At 33.8% G+C, this 16,471-nt stretch overlaps 1 protein-coding gene and 1 pseudogene across 3 annotated transcripts; one reads left to right on the forward strand and one right to left on the reverse strand.

Moving 5' to 3' along the window:
• Nucleotides 1-2,417: 2,417 nt before the first annotated feature.
• On the reverse strand, nucleotides 2,418-5,883 carry LOC121788800 (protein tesmin/TSO1-like CXC 2). 3 transcript variants are annotated; one of them, XM_042187409.1, is made up of 8 exons: nucleotides 5,777-5,883; nucleotides 4,777-4,937; nucleotides 3,692-4,687; nucleotides 3,537-3,611; nucleotides 3,284-3,467; nucleotides 3,126-3,221; nucleotides 2,977-3,043; nucleotides 2,418-2,880 (listed from the first exon to the last, which is right to left on the reverse strand). In XM_042187409.1, exons 1-8 carry the CDS (start codon nucleotides 5,879-5,881, stop codon nucleotides 2,519-2,521), a joined length of 2,046 nt encoding a protein of 681 aa, XP_042043343.1. In that variant the 5' UTR covers nucleotides 5,882-5,883; the 3' UTR covers nucleotides 2,418-2,518. The 3 variants fall into 3 exon arrangements, with proteins under 3 accessions (XP_042043343.1, XP_042043342.1, XP_042043341.1); XM_042187408.1 differs by having other exon boundaries at nucleotides 2,418-2,883; XM_042187407.1 differs by having other exon boundaries at nucleotides 2,418-2,898.
• Nucleotides 5,884-11,865: 5,982 nt separating this feature from the next.
• Nucleotides 11,866-14,135, forward strand: LOC121788801 (annotated as a pseudogene).
• Nucleotides 14,136-16,471: the final 2,336 nt, after the last annotated feature.

Raw genomic sequence — 16,471 nt, forward strand, 5'->3', positions numbered from 1 at the left:
AATTTTAGAATAGTTATACAACACATTAGCTATACACATCATTTTATGTACAACACTTATATCATTGCACTACACTACAAAGATGTGGAGTCCACTCTCTACTAACACTACTGATACTACCAATTATCTATCTCTCTCTTATTTTAACGATTATACATTAAAACACGTTCCGAACTAAATGTTCATACTTTTCAAGGAACGAAGAGAGTATTATTTTGACTTTATATTCCTATTGGAAATTTGAAATTAATATATACTCCTTCCATTTGGTAATAAAAGTCCTTTTTTGTCACGATTTTTAAGAAATGTGAGTGTAATGTATTAGTGAAATCCATAATCTATTTATGATTTATAGTAAATATTTGAATAATTATATTGATGGACGATCAAAAATAGAAAGAAAAAAAACATATTAGCAGACTAAGATTCCTTTAAGTTTTCACAATCACACCTTGCGGTGTGGAAATTTTTAGTGGGCTTGTAATCAAGCAGCCCATATAATAGCATTGTGGGCCGCTTAAGAAAAATCAACCTAAATTTAGTTTTGGACTTTTTATATTTTGAATTTCTGAGCAAAATAAAAATGGCAGTATATTTACTTAGGTAAAGAATGATTGCCATCATGAAATTAGCATTAATGTCTTGGTACTTGTTAATCTAAAAGTGAAGCTGCTCTCCGCTCGGTTTAATCCATGCAAATCAAACAACTTCTCGGAAAGAGTTTGCGATGTTTTTGATTTTTTCAAATGATTGTATACTCTAGTTTTTATATAAATCCATTAATCATTGGTAACTAAATGCTGGAATGTGACAATTGGTTCAGGTTATCCAGCATGACGCTTGCCTCCATATGACATTTTCTATTCAAGGCTGTTGTATGTCATGTTTCATTCGACCTTTTCGCATGACTTTGATATTGGAGAAAATAATCCTTGATTTTGCTATGATATTAATATAAGAAGAAGAAGATAATTAAAAGGTTCACCCATACATCATCTACTCAGCTCACTTATACATCATTTTCATATATTTTTTCTTTTATTTTATTTTATGTATAAATAATTAAATACTCCCTCCGTCCCCTTAGAAGTAAAACGTTTTCCTTTTTTGAGTTGTCCCATTAAAAATGAAACGTTTCCTAAAATGGAAACAACATCATCTCTCTATTTTCTCTCTCTTACTTTACTCTCTCTTCATTAACTCACAAAACAACACTATATAAAATGTCGTGCCGAAAAGCAAACATTTCATATTTATTGGGACGGAGGGAGTATAATATAATATTTATATATATATATATATCAATTTCGGTATACCGTGATATACCGACGGTATAGGTAAATTTATACCTCGTACCGAAAGATTTCGGTAAGGTATCATACCATATGAAAATTGCAGTATACCGAAAAGTCAGTATTTTTTGGAATTTCCGATACGATAAGTGCGGTGTTTTAGTATTTTTTTTCCATCCCTAATCATGGTTACATGTAGAACTCAGTTCTGTATTATTTGAGGTCAAGTTTAATGGCTAAAAATGGGTTGTTGGATTAGAACTTTATAAAAGTCACATAATGTAATTGACATGTTTACGGGTTGTTGACTCAATACTCATAAATCATAATTAAGAAAGTCTAATAATATTATCAACATAAATATATAAATAACCATATGCTCTGTTCTTCAGATATAAAAATCTATAGATTATTAGAACACTCACATAGGGGCGCTGTCCCGCCGCTGTGCGGACGGTGCCCTCGACGGCACCTATTGCGCGAGAGCCGACGGACGGCGATCTGCTGGTGCCCAGGGAAGGGCATGGGCGTGGGGCGGACGGTGCTCTCTCGGCGCCTATTGCACACCGAACAACCGCCAACCTGGCGCAGTCGGCATATTTGTTTTTTTAAGTAATAACTGATAATATTAAATATGAGATTATTCATTATTTATTTAATAACAAGTATATATTGTGACACTATAGAATATAGATAATACAGATGAACACAATTTATTTTTATTTGCATACGTATAATACAGTGTCAAATTGTATGCTTATAGTAGTATGATCTAACATCTGTGTTAGTATGCTAATATGTTATGATATTACATAAATAATGCTAATGATAAAATAATATTAATTGGCGGACGCTAACGGCAACTTGGAGAGATTTATAATTTTCAGGTTTTTGTCTTTAATTCAGATCATGTTTGTAATTGATTTATAAAACAAATTAAAGTTGAAACTAATATTCACACTATCTTAAAGTGGGTAAGAAGGGTAATAGAGGAAAGATATTTAAGCATTAAATGAAGCTATTAATTACATAACTTATATTGTACTTACTAATATGTCCTTTACAGCCAGATATGTTATGGCCAGATAGATTTACTGTTATGAAATTAGCACTATAGTCTTAAGATAATAAAAGAATGAATGGATTAAGAGTCAGAGAGAGCATTTTATTGATCAATAAAGGCCAAAAAACCTCATTCAGCAGAACAAAACTGAGAGCAACCATAACTACTGGTTGGATGCAAGGGAAGGGAACAACGGGATGGACTGAAGTACCAGCTTCCGGCTGCTCCTCGGACCAGTCAACGTCTGAGGCGGAGTAACTCTCTTCCTGTTAGGCGACCCTCCTCCTCCTCCTCCTGCAAGAAAATGTGGCATCTCGTCTCCCCCCTCAAGATGCGGCCTCCATTTTGGCGCTGGTGGTGGAAATGCTAAACTCGAGTTTCCAAAGCCAGAATATGAGCTGCTGGGAGGAACATAGGCTCTAGGAGGCCTCTTCCTTTGATCAAGTTCATCGTGAATTGAAGCCTTGTAGCTGTCGAGTGCAGCCTTCTCAGTAGTGTCGTTTTCATCTTCTACGTCCTCGTGCTCTGCTGATGCACACGAACCTGATACATTATGCGTATAACGAAACAAGTTTGCCAAGAAATATATGGAATTAAGAAGAGGGATGAGTTTAGGCTCACCGTCTTTTCTGCCAAACGCGTTCTTACATCCTTCGCATCTGCAGTTTATGGAGCATCCGACACCTCCCTTGAAAGGGTTAAAGGCTCACTATCAAGACAAAAAAGGGGGGAAACAACAGATATACAACAAGTAGGGGAAGATAACCAACTTGATAGCATTCACAGTATTTCTTGAGGCAGCCGGATTTCTTGCAGTTGCATCCTCTTTTATGGCGAGCAGAAGCAGGAGTGTTGGCGAAGTCATCCTGTAGCAAAGAGTGTCAACACGTCGTACCCAAGCAAGACGAGCAAAAGGTTCAGTTCATACCCCTATTATCTCTGATACAGAATCAGAGGTCCTCATCACTTTAGGAGCAAATGCAAGGGGATTTCTTGACTCAATCTGCTTGCGCGTGGTGAGGACAATTTCCTCGTGCACGGACTTGTTGAAGCAGTCTATACACGCGCACGGCTCCACACAGTAGACACCAGCAGCAAAGCACTCACAGTAACTGCACTTCATACTATGAATTAGCTATCCATTCCTAGTTTTTTAGGCTTATGCAAAATGTGGAACTTACAGTTTTAAACACTTTGATTTTTTACAACTGCATCGTTTACAAGATTCACCGTCTCCTCCTTGCACCGACTTGCGCCTGAATTATCAAATTCCAGCAATTTATGATCAAATGACTCAAGTGTAAAAACTAAATCTCCCTGTGAAAAGCTCACATACCTCCTTTTCTTTGGACTACTCGGATTGATATCTTCATTCGCGATATATCCAGATCCCCTGCTATGATCTTCCAGGAGAAGGCTTTCGAAGGTATCAACCCCACTTTCCAATAGGTAGCTGCTTAACAAGTCTTGGCTAGTAGTTGGAGGAGGAAAATGGGCAGATGAGCTCGATCCGATCAATAATCTACCAGAAGTTGATGACTCGTGAGTCGCTGCCAAAGCATTCAAATGCAAGCCGATCCCAGGCAGGAGACCAGAGCAATCACTTCCTGTCTTAGTCCGAGCTATTTGCTTGTCCAAGGAAGCATTGCCATCAGAGTTTGTTAGCAGAAGAGGCGAATCACGAGCTGATCCATCCTCCATATTCTTCCTATGGCCTCCTGCCATCTCGAAGACAAGAGAGCGCCTTTTCATACCAGAAAAATTCTGCAAAGGCATGTTTTCAATCATCCCAATTCCTTCTTCAGGCTGACTAGGCATGTTTTCAGCTGCGTTTCCTCGTTCACCACAAGCCGCTGCACCAAAGGATTGGACGTTCTGGATGGCATTCCTAATGCTCCTATAGAAAGCCGTTGCTGGATCAACAGACTCGTTGCAAGCCTTTGCCTTTGGTGATTCAAAGATGAATAGATCAGATGAATCAGCAATCAAACTGTCCCAACAGTTCCCAATAGTATTGCCTAACACCTCCGCTTTCGTCTCACTCATGTTTACACTCCTGTGGTTTTCCACAAATGCTGAAGAAGTGCAAGCATACTCTGCTACCTGTTTGGACTCAAGACCACTCAAGCCCGAGCCGACAATGTCCATCTCACAACTCAGCGTTTCTGCAAACTCGACTACAAGCTTCGAGCATACATAAGGTGGCTCACCAACCTTTTTACAATTTGCATCCGGATTTGACTCCTTGTGTTCGTCCAAGTTCATAGTGACTCCCTTGTTGCTCCCATCATCAGAGGAGAACTCGGGCTTTGATGGATCCGAAAGACTGTGCCTGGACACAGGAAACAACAATTACTACATAAAACACAAATGCATAAACTCAAGATTCAACATAGATTTTACGAAAGATGGAAATGTTACCTGCGAAGAAATCTAGATTCCCTGAGGGAAGCAAGATGGGGTGAACTGAAAACGGATGGAAGGGAAGAAAAGCTAAGTGGATTTATCGTCTGAGAGATGTGCATCGGTTTAACCGGCTTGATAGGGGAAAGATTGTTGAGGAAGCTAAAGACAGGGGAGTCCTGCATGTAACGAGGGGAATCATCAGAAAACAATATCACTGAAAATACACATGTAGACAAGTTAAGCCCTCCTGGTAGGCCGGGGGCAGCCGCCCCTAGATCCGCCACTGATTTTAGTGCAGGAACACAACACACACACACAATCATAAAAGGATGAGAATTAAGCATGGTTTATGAATGTAAGCTCCATAATACTGGGAGAACGGGAGGTCTAATCTACTTATCAAATAACCAGACTCCCCCATATTTTCAAGGTTGATGGGCTGTCTAACAAGAAATACAGAAATTAAAGAAATTTGATCAATTGATCAGTTATTGGTAAGTAAAATCATACTCAAACTGCGAATCAATGTGAAATAGAATTGAAAGGCATAAAGAAGCTTAAGGTGAATCTGAGATCTGCTGCCACACAATATGCATAATTGGACTTAGTAATCTCCCCAGAATTTTCAAATTCATATAAACATTGAAAATGCATACCAAATTTTGCCTAATCCATGAATAGCACCAGTTAAAAGGGAATAAAAAAAGCAAGATAAAGCTGCCAATGAAATCCACATTAGCATTGCCACAACAAAAAAATGCAAGAAAACAAAGAGATAATATGTCAATCAAATAATAGAATTCAACACCATGAAAGCTTTTTTATGAACAAAATTTATGTTATCAAACTTCACAAATCAGCAATCCACCCAAAAAAAATGAACTCAAGTAAAATGACAAAATCATTGCATGTTTCGGCAGAACCACCTGAAACCCAGTTTTCATCGATTTCGAAGCAAAACCAAAAACCCACAATAAAAAATTCAGAAAAGTGTTCCAATAAAACCTAATCAAACCTCAAATTTGGCAATGGAGTTGGCGATCTGGCTGTTCTTGCTTCTCTCTGGAGTTCCCATGACTTCTCTCTCTCCTCTGGAACTCTCACACCTCTCCCCCATCATTCTATCTATTCTCTATCCAACTCTGAAATTCTTGTCTGAATCAGACAACCACACACACTCTAAAAAAAGGACACACTATTCTTTTCTTTTGTTTGGTTTGTAAGAAACAAGGGGGTCAAACGAAGAAAGGAGCGGGAAACGAAGGTCAGCAACACAAACAATGATAAAGAAGGGATTTTTCTTCAAGAAAATAGAGACCCCACAAAAGATAAAGAAGAAAACACACACACACAGAGGCTAACAAAGAAAAAGGAAAAAAGAAAACACACTACACACAGTCTCTCTGCAGTGCTGCGTTGTGGATGAAGTTATATATGCACAGCAAACTAAGCCAAAAAAGGGCTGTTGTTTGTTGGGAGGGAAAACAGTGACAAAAAAGTAACGTAAATAACGCTGAGGAAATTCAATGGCAAATGTATATATACAGATATTCTTTGATTATCTGCATTGTTGTTGACAATTATTCCACGTGGTTCATTTGATTTCAGTGATAGCTTTTGTTTGTTGCTAAATGATTTGGGTTTTACAGTTACGAATTGGTTTTGATTGTGTAAGAGGCGGTTTTATTCGAGCATATTATTATTGTTAATTACGGAATAATTTTCATTTAAGAAAGGCATTAGTGCTCAATCATTGGCTTAACTATCAGTAAAACTATGCTTTATTGCCATCTGTTACTATTTCAGTAGATCCAATGTATATTAGATTTTACATTTTCTTATTTTAATAAATTAGTAAATTAGTATAGGCCCAGTTATAGAAATGTTATTATTATTATTTCATTTTTATTTATGTTGACTATTTGATCTTAGGTCTCACACTTTATTCAGTCAAACAATTGATGTAATTTTATTTAATTTGTTGAAAAGGCAAATGTGATTATGTTAATTGCACGATATTCAGGTACAAGGTTTGTGGCACAGTTATGATTTCATGTTAGTGCAGTAGTAACTAATTATTTTTGCAAACACGATTTGTTCTTTCTCTTCATGATTTTATCTATAATGATTCTGTTTTCTGTTAAAGCCATTCATGGCGGGTAATTTCCCATTTAGGTTTCTTGTTTTAACATTCAAAATAGGAAAAGGAAAAGGAAAAGAAAAGAAAAGAAAAAGATGGATTGGAGGAGAAGCAATGAATAATGGAAAAAAGTATTTACTCTGACTCCAAAAGTAGCTACATGGAGTATATATACTGCAGCAATTCTATTACGAAGTAGCCAAAAATAATGTAAATTGTAAAAGAACTACTACTATAAAGTTTGGTCAATTTTGATCTATCTCGTAACTTTTAAAAATGACCAATTATATCATAATTTTGACTTTTTTCTCAATTGTCTCGTGGCAAGAAATATCATCATGCTACATTTCTGAATTTATCAACGTAGTGCGTACGTAATATAAAAAAAATAAAGACATAATGACTAAATGTATTAGAGGACGTTGTTTATATAGTAGAATATTATGTTTGCATGATATTTTTTGTTTGCCAAAACCATACTCCCTCCGTCTGCATTAGAAGTCTCATTTCATGGCGGCGCGAGTTTTAAAAAAGTTAAGAAAAATGGGTGGAAAAAGTTAGTGAAATGGGAGTCCCACTTATATGTATTACTTTTAAATGAAATGTGAGTGGAATGAGTTAGTGGAATGTGAGACCCTATTGCCATTTATGGTAAAAGTGAACCGAGGCTCTTATTCACGGATGGACTAAAATGAAAAAACAGGACTCCTATTCGCGGACGGAGGGAGTAGTACATAATTTCCTCAAATCATTAACTATCAGACAATTGAGAAAAATGTCAAAGTTATGATATAATTGGTCATTTTTTAAAATTGCTGGATGAACCAGAATTTGATCAAACTTCGTGATTTTTTTATGCAAAATATGTTTTATTATCTAACCTATTATCAAGTACACTACTAAAATAAAGAAAATAGAAAATGTCCATCTTAAGAACGTATCATCTTTGTGCACGATCTAAAAAATTAAATTTGTGGACTCCGACCTAGTCAAGAAAGTTGTAATCGGCGTCTTAAGAACATAGCACGATCTAAAAAATCAAATTTGTGGACTCCGACCTAGTCAAGAAAGTCGTAATCGGCATCTGAAGATGAGAACAAAGGCAGTAGCAATGACTACAACAGATAATGGACGAAAAACAAATGTAAATCCAAACCCTTAAAAATTGGGAGAAACTACCGTACCGTGCAATCAACGACAACTACAAATACCATAAGATGGAATTAGTAGATTTCCCAACCCTATAGTATCCACATTGACTAGGTGAATGCATGGTGTCACCAAAACAATAAATAAATAAATAAATAAAAAATAATAAAAGCAGTGGAAAACATGCCAAAATAATAGAAATGGAATTAAATGTTGGCGCGCCGGAGAATTTAAACGTGTGGGACCATACGTGATCGGCCACGTGAGGTGTACAATTACTAACCGTGGTCCCGCTCGCACCTAATTATCTAACTTCAACGCCACAACATACATCTCGTGAAATTTGTATTTATTGTTAAAATGGCCATCATTATTTTGTACTCCATTTATTGTTGTCACATTTATGTTTGTTAAATTGGTCGATCGACACATGAATTTTTCTTGTCATTTTCTTGAAATGACTATGGCAGCACAAAATGTGCGAGTGTTTTTAATTTTTAAGTATACTATACATTTCTAGATTATTTTAAGATTTTAAATATAATACAGTATTTCCTTTCTTCCTTTGTTGAATCTTTATTTGCTTTTAGCACTGATTTTAATGAATAAAAGAATGTTGATATAACTTCAAAAGAATAAGATAAGAACAGACCAGTAATTTTATTTGTCCTAATTTATTTCCACTTTAACCCCTTTTACTTTGACTAATTATTTCTTCTTTTCTGAATTGAATTGACACATTTACTGGTGGTTCCAATTCTATTTTGGACAGTCTTAATGTCACGTGACACCCTCACCTTCTTCTTTCTCCAAATATTTTACAGTATCAAACTTGAAATTAATAGTCAAAATCTTATGAAGTTCTTGTATTGTGTTTATGGTGTAGCACGTGACATTTTGATTCATGCTATTCATATTAATTTTCTTGAATCCATATAAGGGATAACGAAAAATACTCAAAGTCCCAATACTTATTTCTGTTCCATCCTTCTCTATAGAAGACAATTTCACTATTTCTTAGCTCTATCTCTAACTATACACTAAATCTCTTTTTTTTGAGTGAAAAACTTCTTTATTATATTGTAAACCAAACCCCTATTTTTGTGCTTTTCTACGAAAAAAATACCAAATATTGGTCTATTGCAAAAATTTTGTGTGACATATAATACTAAAAGTGGTGTACAATTTGAATTTGATGTAAGTGGTTGGAGTAAATTATTTTTTGATACTACTTATATTAAAAAAATGAGTTTGAATTTAGTATAAATGATTAAAGATGGTCTTATCCCTCCGAACGCCTAGCTCATTTTCAACCGAAGAGGGATTTATATTATCACATATTATATCATGATGATAGTATTACCCTCGGCCCATTGGGGTGAAATTGAGGAATGAGAAATGTTAACTTTATTTTAAAATATAGAAAATACAAAATATGGAATTGGGGAATAATTTTTGAAAATAAAATAAAATAAAATAAATTATGATGTGGTTTGTTATAATTAATTTTGGGGTACATAATGTGTTGTAGATGTTGAGCTATGATTTGAGATTTGATTCTAATACCGACATGATAGCTGAATTAGTGAATTGTTGTATGATTTAGAGTTTGAATTGGTAAATATAATTACCAATGATATAATATAAACATTACCAAACACGTTGAAAAGAATAAAAAGTTATCAATCATATCAACAAAATATATATAAAAAAAGGCTGTAATCAACAAACTGGGAAAATCCTAAATGCATAAAATAGCACTCGTACTACTCTACTACTACTAGTCTATACTACCATAAGCAATAATGGAAATAAAAAAATAAATTATATACTACGTACTACTCAATAGTAATTGGTTCAAGACTAATCAGATTTATGAGCTCGTATGTACACACAGTTTCTCCATGTCAATTAATTAGAAAATAAAATTGATAGTAATATTTTGGTGCATGTTCATATATTTGTGTGCTTACTGTTATAAAGATATTGTCTAACTAATCTACCCATATAGACATGCTTCAATTTATCTTTTGCAAATACTATTATATTAATCTGCATATATCATTATCTCACTTTGAAAATGTCACTTGTATGATCTATATCAGTTTATCACATAACCTATATCTATATGGAAATAACAAAGATAATTATAAAAATATTTTGAACAAAAATGATTGATCAATTATCATATTAAATGTATCATCATAATATAAAGAACATATCAATACGTTACATGCCATATAACAGTAGTATTATGCATATATGCATATAAAAAACACGGACTAACAATAGAATTTTCCATAACTAAAATTAAAGGTAAATGAGTAAAATACATTGAAGTTGAATTAATATGAATAAACTTGCTTAAAACATTAGATGTCAAATTAAATGAATGTTAGTAATAAGTATAATTTTCATTTTAGATGTGATTATTATACGTATAATTAATCAATTGGTCTGTCTATCTCTATAGTCAAGGCACCCACTGTCCTTTTATCACAAATCCACTTTATCCGATTTTTATCTAAAATAATATTTTAACCATTTTTTTTACCAATATGTGTACACGAACTGTATGTTCTCGTTTGACAGATATTACATTTCTTTTAAGTATATTTTATATTATATTATTACTGAAATATGTAAAAAAAATTGATATTGTATATATATGCACGGTAATAAGTATCAAGAGGATCGAGTCAATTGACCATGAATTAACTAACTCTCGTTGAATGAGATTAAAGAAATTTTAGAGAAGAGAATGGAAATAATTAATAATAAAAAGCAAATGCTCGTGAAATGTTAATTATTTCAATTAATGTAGCAGATCGTTTAAATACAAAACTAGACATTTTTAATACAATAATTAACTCCGGTCCTATCAAAAGTGGAAATTAATTCATTATTTAAATTAATTGCTTATAAGTCATCAAAATTAAAACATACTGTATACAAGAATATAGATCTATGGAAAATAAAAAAGCAACCATGATCAATCAATATATATTGATTCATTAAAATAAAAACATTTTAATAATATGGATCTATGGAAAATAAAATAGCAACAATGATCAATCAATATATATTGACTCTTCATAAAGAGTCAATGAAACAAAAAAGATACTAATCCATAATTGAGATCCCATATTCGCATGTAATAATTTTTAATTTATAACGCTCTTCACAGAAAAAAAAATTCTATATTCATGACAAGATGTATATAATGTTTACTTATGATTTGCTACATATGTGTATAATTTACTAAATATGTGTATGAGGAATGATATGCTACATACCTTATGTAGACTTCCTATGTGAGCACCACTCTCATTTGACACACGTTTAGCATTGTTCATTTTGATTTATCTATTTAGTTTGATTCTAATACATTAAAAAATGCTATTGCAATTTTTAATTTCACAAAATTCATAAAAATCAAAGCTCTATTTGCTCGTTTTCTCTATAATTTCAAATTAATGAATAAAATAATAAATCAAGCTTTGATTTTTATGAATTTTGTGAAATTAAAAATTGCAATAACATTTTTTAATGTATTAGAGTCAAACTAAATAGATAAATCGAAACGAACAACGCTAAACGTTTGTCAAAAGAGAGTGATGTTCACATAAGGAACTCACATAAGGTATGTGGTATATCATTCCTCATACCGTGTATTATTCAAAAGATGAGCTTTTTCATTAATAGTTAGCTATATATTCCGTCTTGGAATGTGTAGTTACTGAGTTTTATTTTTTCATTTATTAAACAGGTGAATGTTTAATTAAGCCTGTAACGGCTAGTTAAGATTTGTTGTTTTATAACATTATAGCAGTTGTATTGTCTGATTTAAAGCACTATTTTTCTTTTATTGGAGGAAGGAAATTTTTTACAGGAATAGAAGATGAGCTACAACAACAATGGCAGGTTAGTTCTTCAATCCCCAACCAAAGCCCCATTTTGTTTTCTTTTAATTTTTCGAATAGGGTCCATTTTAATTCTATTATTTTCTTGATTTTGTGGTTTATCATGCTACTTTCTAAATCTGTAAATGGAGATGTTAATCCTGATTGTTTAGCTATCTTGGAATATCTGATTCTTGTATATTGTTAGATGTCTTTTCTTGAAGAACTTTCCCTTTTTTTTTATGTATTTGACAAGAATTTGTTAATTAGGGCATTGTGTATGCACAAAAGAGGTTTCTTGATTTATTTAGTTAGAACAATCATTTCTTAACTTCAGCATGATTTTCTTGTTGTTTATGGTTTCTGGGCTTCTTAGATTATGCTCAAAGCTCATTGTTAAAAGAAATTGGTGAATTGATAACAGTGACATGTGCGGCTGGAGAAATCAGGTTTATTCTCTTGAAGATAACACTAGCATAGGTAAGCTTCGAATTCGTGTTTTTTGCTTGTTTGATTGAGGGATTTGAAGCTTAATTTTGCCTAATGTGACTGGCAGAAGCATCTAAGTCCCTTATGAATGAAGTGGAGCACAATGTAGATCATATCTCTTATATGTTCGACAACGAGACTACCCCGGTTAAGGCCTGTGGAGACTTGCCTTACTACGTCTCCAACAATGGTACGATGTTCTGTCCATCTAATCGTTTTTAATTGATGTGATGAAGCAAAATCATCTGTTTTTTCATCATTTGTTACTACGCTTGTTCTATCTGTGTGCATTCTTGCTTTGTCCATGTTGCTCAACTCGTGCCTTGTTGGACAAACTGCAGGGACATCAGGGAAAGAGTCGGAGCTGTACAGGGATCACTCGTCTCAAGTGAAAAGGCGCAGGATGCTGCAGTTTGAGTCCGAAGTCTTGGAAACGCCCATTTGCAATGATGAGGAGTTTTTAAGATCGAAGGTTGATGCAACTAGTTAATTTTCCATTACATTTTTTTTCCAACACAGATGCTAATTCTAGTTTGATTCTTGTTTAGGAGACAGAACAGTCTCTTGAAGCTGCTATTTCAGACATGTCTGAGTGGGTCGCTGGTTTCACAAGTTCGTCTCTTACATATCTCGTGCCTGAGTTTAAAACATGCGTGTGTTTTTTATATAACGATATACTAATATATAGATGGCATGTCTGCAGCCAGCAATGAGTGCTTGGATCCTTCATCCGAAGGGTGGATGGCAGACTGCTTCAATGATCCCGGGGTGCACCTCTGCAACGAAGATTTGTACGTTCGCCATCACTTTTTCACCTTTTTTTCTCAAGTAAAACAGTATTCATGACAGGAGCTCTGTGTAATAAACAACAGCAATAGTGCATGTGGAGGAGCTTCCGACGTTCAAATTGATATTACGGGTAATCTAAAAACCATCTCCGTTACTTCCACCTCTCGTTTGATCTCTCAACGCAGCGTAAACGTGCTATTGCAGAGCTTTGCAACACTGCTCCTACTTATGAGGTCAAGAACAATCTTAGTATTAGCACTCCTCGAAACGTTGTCTTCAAAGGTACAAAATCATACATGCGAACGCCTCCCAAGCCAGCATCATCGGTGATCTATCCATTCACGTTCATCAAACATATAGTCTGCTCGGACACACAACTCTCCAGGACATAAACCAGAGGATACACAATCCACCAAAGCCTAAACCAGCAGAAGACGAGTATCCCACATCAGCATTCTCCGGGAAGCCTGTCGTTGGGAAGACCAAAATCCACACTGAAGGTGGGAAGGGCAGCATCACAATCATGAGGACCAAAGGGTAGGTGATGGTCAAGGATGCTCGTTTCTCACGAGGAACGAGAGTTGCATCCGCAGTAAGCCTGCTCGCGCCTTGAGATCAGTTCCCAACTGATTTCTCAAGATTATACTAGAGGATCTTAGCTTAAGTTGAGCCTCATTTTTGCATTGTTTCTATAGAGGAAAGCTACTTCAGTTTTCATTGTTTTTCTTTGTGATAAACACTTGAACAGCCATTGATTTTGAGGTTTTCCTTTTCCAACAGCTTTATCAAAATGATAGGCATATAAATGTATAAATAGTTATACTTGTTGATGCCATTCTCTTTTTTCTTTTTCAACATGTTGGTATTGATTTCAAATTTCAGTACTGAAATGTGTATTTATTTTTTTTCTTCTTCTTTTTTTGTGAGATATGTTTTACTGCATTGGGCTTGAATAAATATGTAAAAAGGCTAGTAAATATTGTTAGATCCCAATAAAACATAACACCTTATAAATAGTTGGTGGTTAGTATTTAAAAAAGCAAACTGTTAAATTCATATTTTCTTCTACAAACTACTGTTAGCACAAGCATTCTTTGTAACAAACTTTCTCATCAAAATTATTCTATCAACTAGATGTGAAAAGTTCTATAAGAAGAATGTTTGTATTCATTCATCAGTGAGGCTATACTAATTTAATCTTCCATTAATTTTTACAAGTATCTAAAATTAAGTATCATAAGGGTATATTATTATGATTATGGTTTCTATTATTTTTGTAGTAAGAAATTTGGGGTCCTACGCGCGCAAGATTCGAATCTGGAAAATCAATAATATATTTAATTATTTTGTGTATTTATTTACGTCATTAAATGTGAGTCTAAAATCAAATTTAAATTTATTACACGATGAGATAGTATATCCATCACAAAACTATCTGTAGGCTTACAGAACCAAATAATCTGATTGTTTATTCTGTATAGGAAAACTCAATAACTCACTAATTTATTGGTAGTCAACCTTTTGTGGAAGACTCGTATTTGTTGGATCTAATCCTTAGGCGTGCTCTTTACATTAGAATCAATCGAATATTTGTTGAAACAATAAATAATTGTTATTTATAGGTAGACTTTCTTTTAATTTGCAACTTCTATCACTATTATTGTATGTATTAAAAGATTAAATTTTAGAGACGAGTTTGGTTTGACATCCCATTCAACTACTGCTACTTGTTGTCAATGAAGGCAAAGTAAACACTAAAACAGGTGGTTGCTTCTTGTTACCTTAAAGTTAACATTTTTAAGTTTATGTTTTTTCCATAAGCATAATGTATACATGGGCTCATGTGACTTTCTTATAAATGTCATCATAAATTAATGAAAAAAAGGTTATGCTGCATATCTTATACTACTACTATAGTATATATCGCTCTCGTATTGTTCATTCTCAACTTTTTTGTTTCATTCATTTGGTTTGATTCTAATAAATTAACCATTATTATTAACAAATTGCCAGTTTTCTATTAGAATTAAACCAATTAAAAAATGAAAAAAAAATATAATGTGGATAATTGCCAATGGTCCACAAATTAACCATACTAACAATAATAGCAAGGGAGTACCCTTGGTATCTCCGCCACACCTCCAACTCCCCTCGTCTTTTATTTGTTGTAATTGGATACTTACTAATAAAAGTAGAGGATAAAATATACTTCTTTGTTTAGATTATGCAATGCAAAAATTGGTGAGATGATTAATAATACTCCTTCCGTCCGCTACTAGAAGTCTCATTTCTTTCCGGTACGGGTTTAAAGAAATGTTAAGAAAAGTGAGTGGAAAAAAAGTAGGTGGAATATTAGTCTCACTTGAATATATTAGTTTTAAATGAAATGTGAGTGAAATGAGTTAATGGAATGTATGACCCTTTTACCATTTATTGTAAAAGTGAACTAAAACTCTTTTTTGCGGACGGACTAAAATAAAAAAACGAGACTCCTATTCGCGGATAGAGGAATTATAAGAGAAATACTACAAAATAAGTGGAGCCACAATAACTTGTGTAAATAATTATATTGAAGGGTTTCATGGATTGAATTTTTGTTTTTAGGCAGTTTTAGGCCGAACTTAAATGAAACATTTAAAGTGGGACGAAGGGAGTAAATTAAAAAAAGTGGAGGGGTAATTTGGTAAATTCAAGCGCACTTCTAGATTTTCAGGTAATTTAGTTGGACGGACATGCACGGAATAGTACCTTTATGTTTTTCGGTGTACCTTCTGTCCTATTCTAAATTCTCTCTCACTAGAAACCTAAGTAAAAGTAAAACCTAAATTTTAGGCAACACTCTCTCTCTCTCTCTCTCTCTCTCAGCACTTTATATCTGGACCCTCATTCTCCGTCATTCTTCTTCACATAATTAATATTCTCTCTTTCTGGGAATATGTCGGCTTAAATTTCAAGTTCTTGATTTTTTTGAAATCTGGTCAAATTTTGCGGTTTTGCAGTTTAAATCGTGTGATATACGTATTCGTAGTTAGCATATGCTTGTTAGTATATTTTGATTTGGATATGTGAAACTGTTTATTTTTTTCACTTGAAGAAAGATTTGTTTTTTATTTTGTTTTTTGGGTTTGATTCTGTTAAGAAGATTGTTTTGGGTTATGTTGGAGTCGGTCTCTGAGATTAGAAAAATATTGAGGTCATTTTCTTAGGGTACTTTATAATCTTTTCTATTTGGGCATTTTCC

The sequence above is a fragment of the Salvia splendens genome, unplaced genomic scaffold (genome assembly GCF_004379255.2).
Source record: "Salvia splendens isolate huo1 unplaced genomic scaffold, SspV2 ctg1148, whole genome shotgun sequence".
NCBI lineage: Eukaryota > Viridiplantae > Streptophyta > Magnoliopsida > Lamiales > Lamiaceae > Salvia > Salvia splendens.

What these genes read in the sequence shown, in the direction of transcription:
- LOC121788800 (XM_042187407.1), bottom strand. Translation starts at nt 5,881, where the DNA reads ATGATGGGGGAGAGGTGTGAGAGTTCCAGAGGAGAGAGAGAAGTCATG. An exon ending in AAATCAAAGTGTTTAAAACT is followed by an intron (nt 3,468 to 3,536) that starts GTAAGTTCCACA and finishes TATGAAGTGCAG; the next exon opens with TTACTGTGAGTGCTTTGCTG. An exon ending in AATACTGTGAATGCTATCAA is followed by an intron (nt 3,044 to 3,125) that starts GTTGGTTATCTT and finishes AACCCTTTCAAG; the next exon opens with GGAGGTGTCGGATGCTCCAT.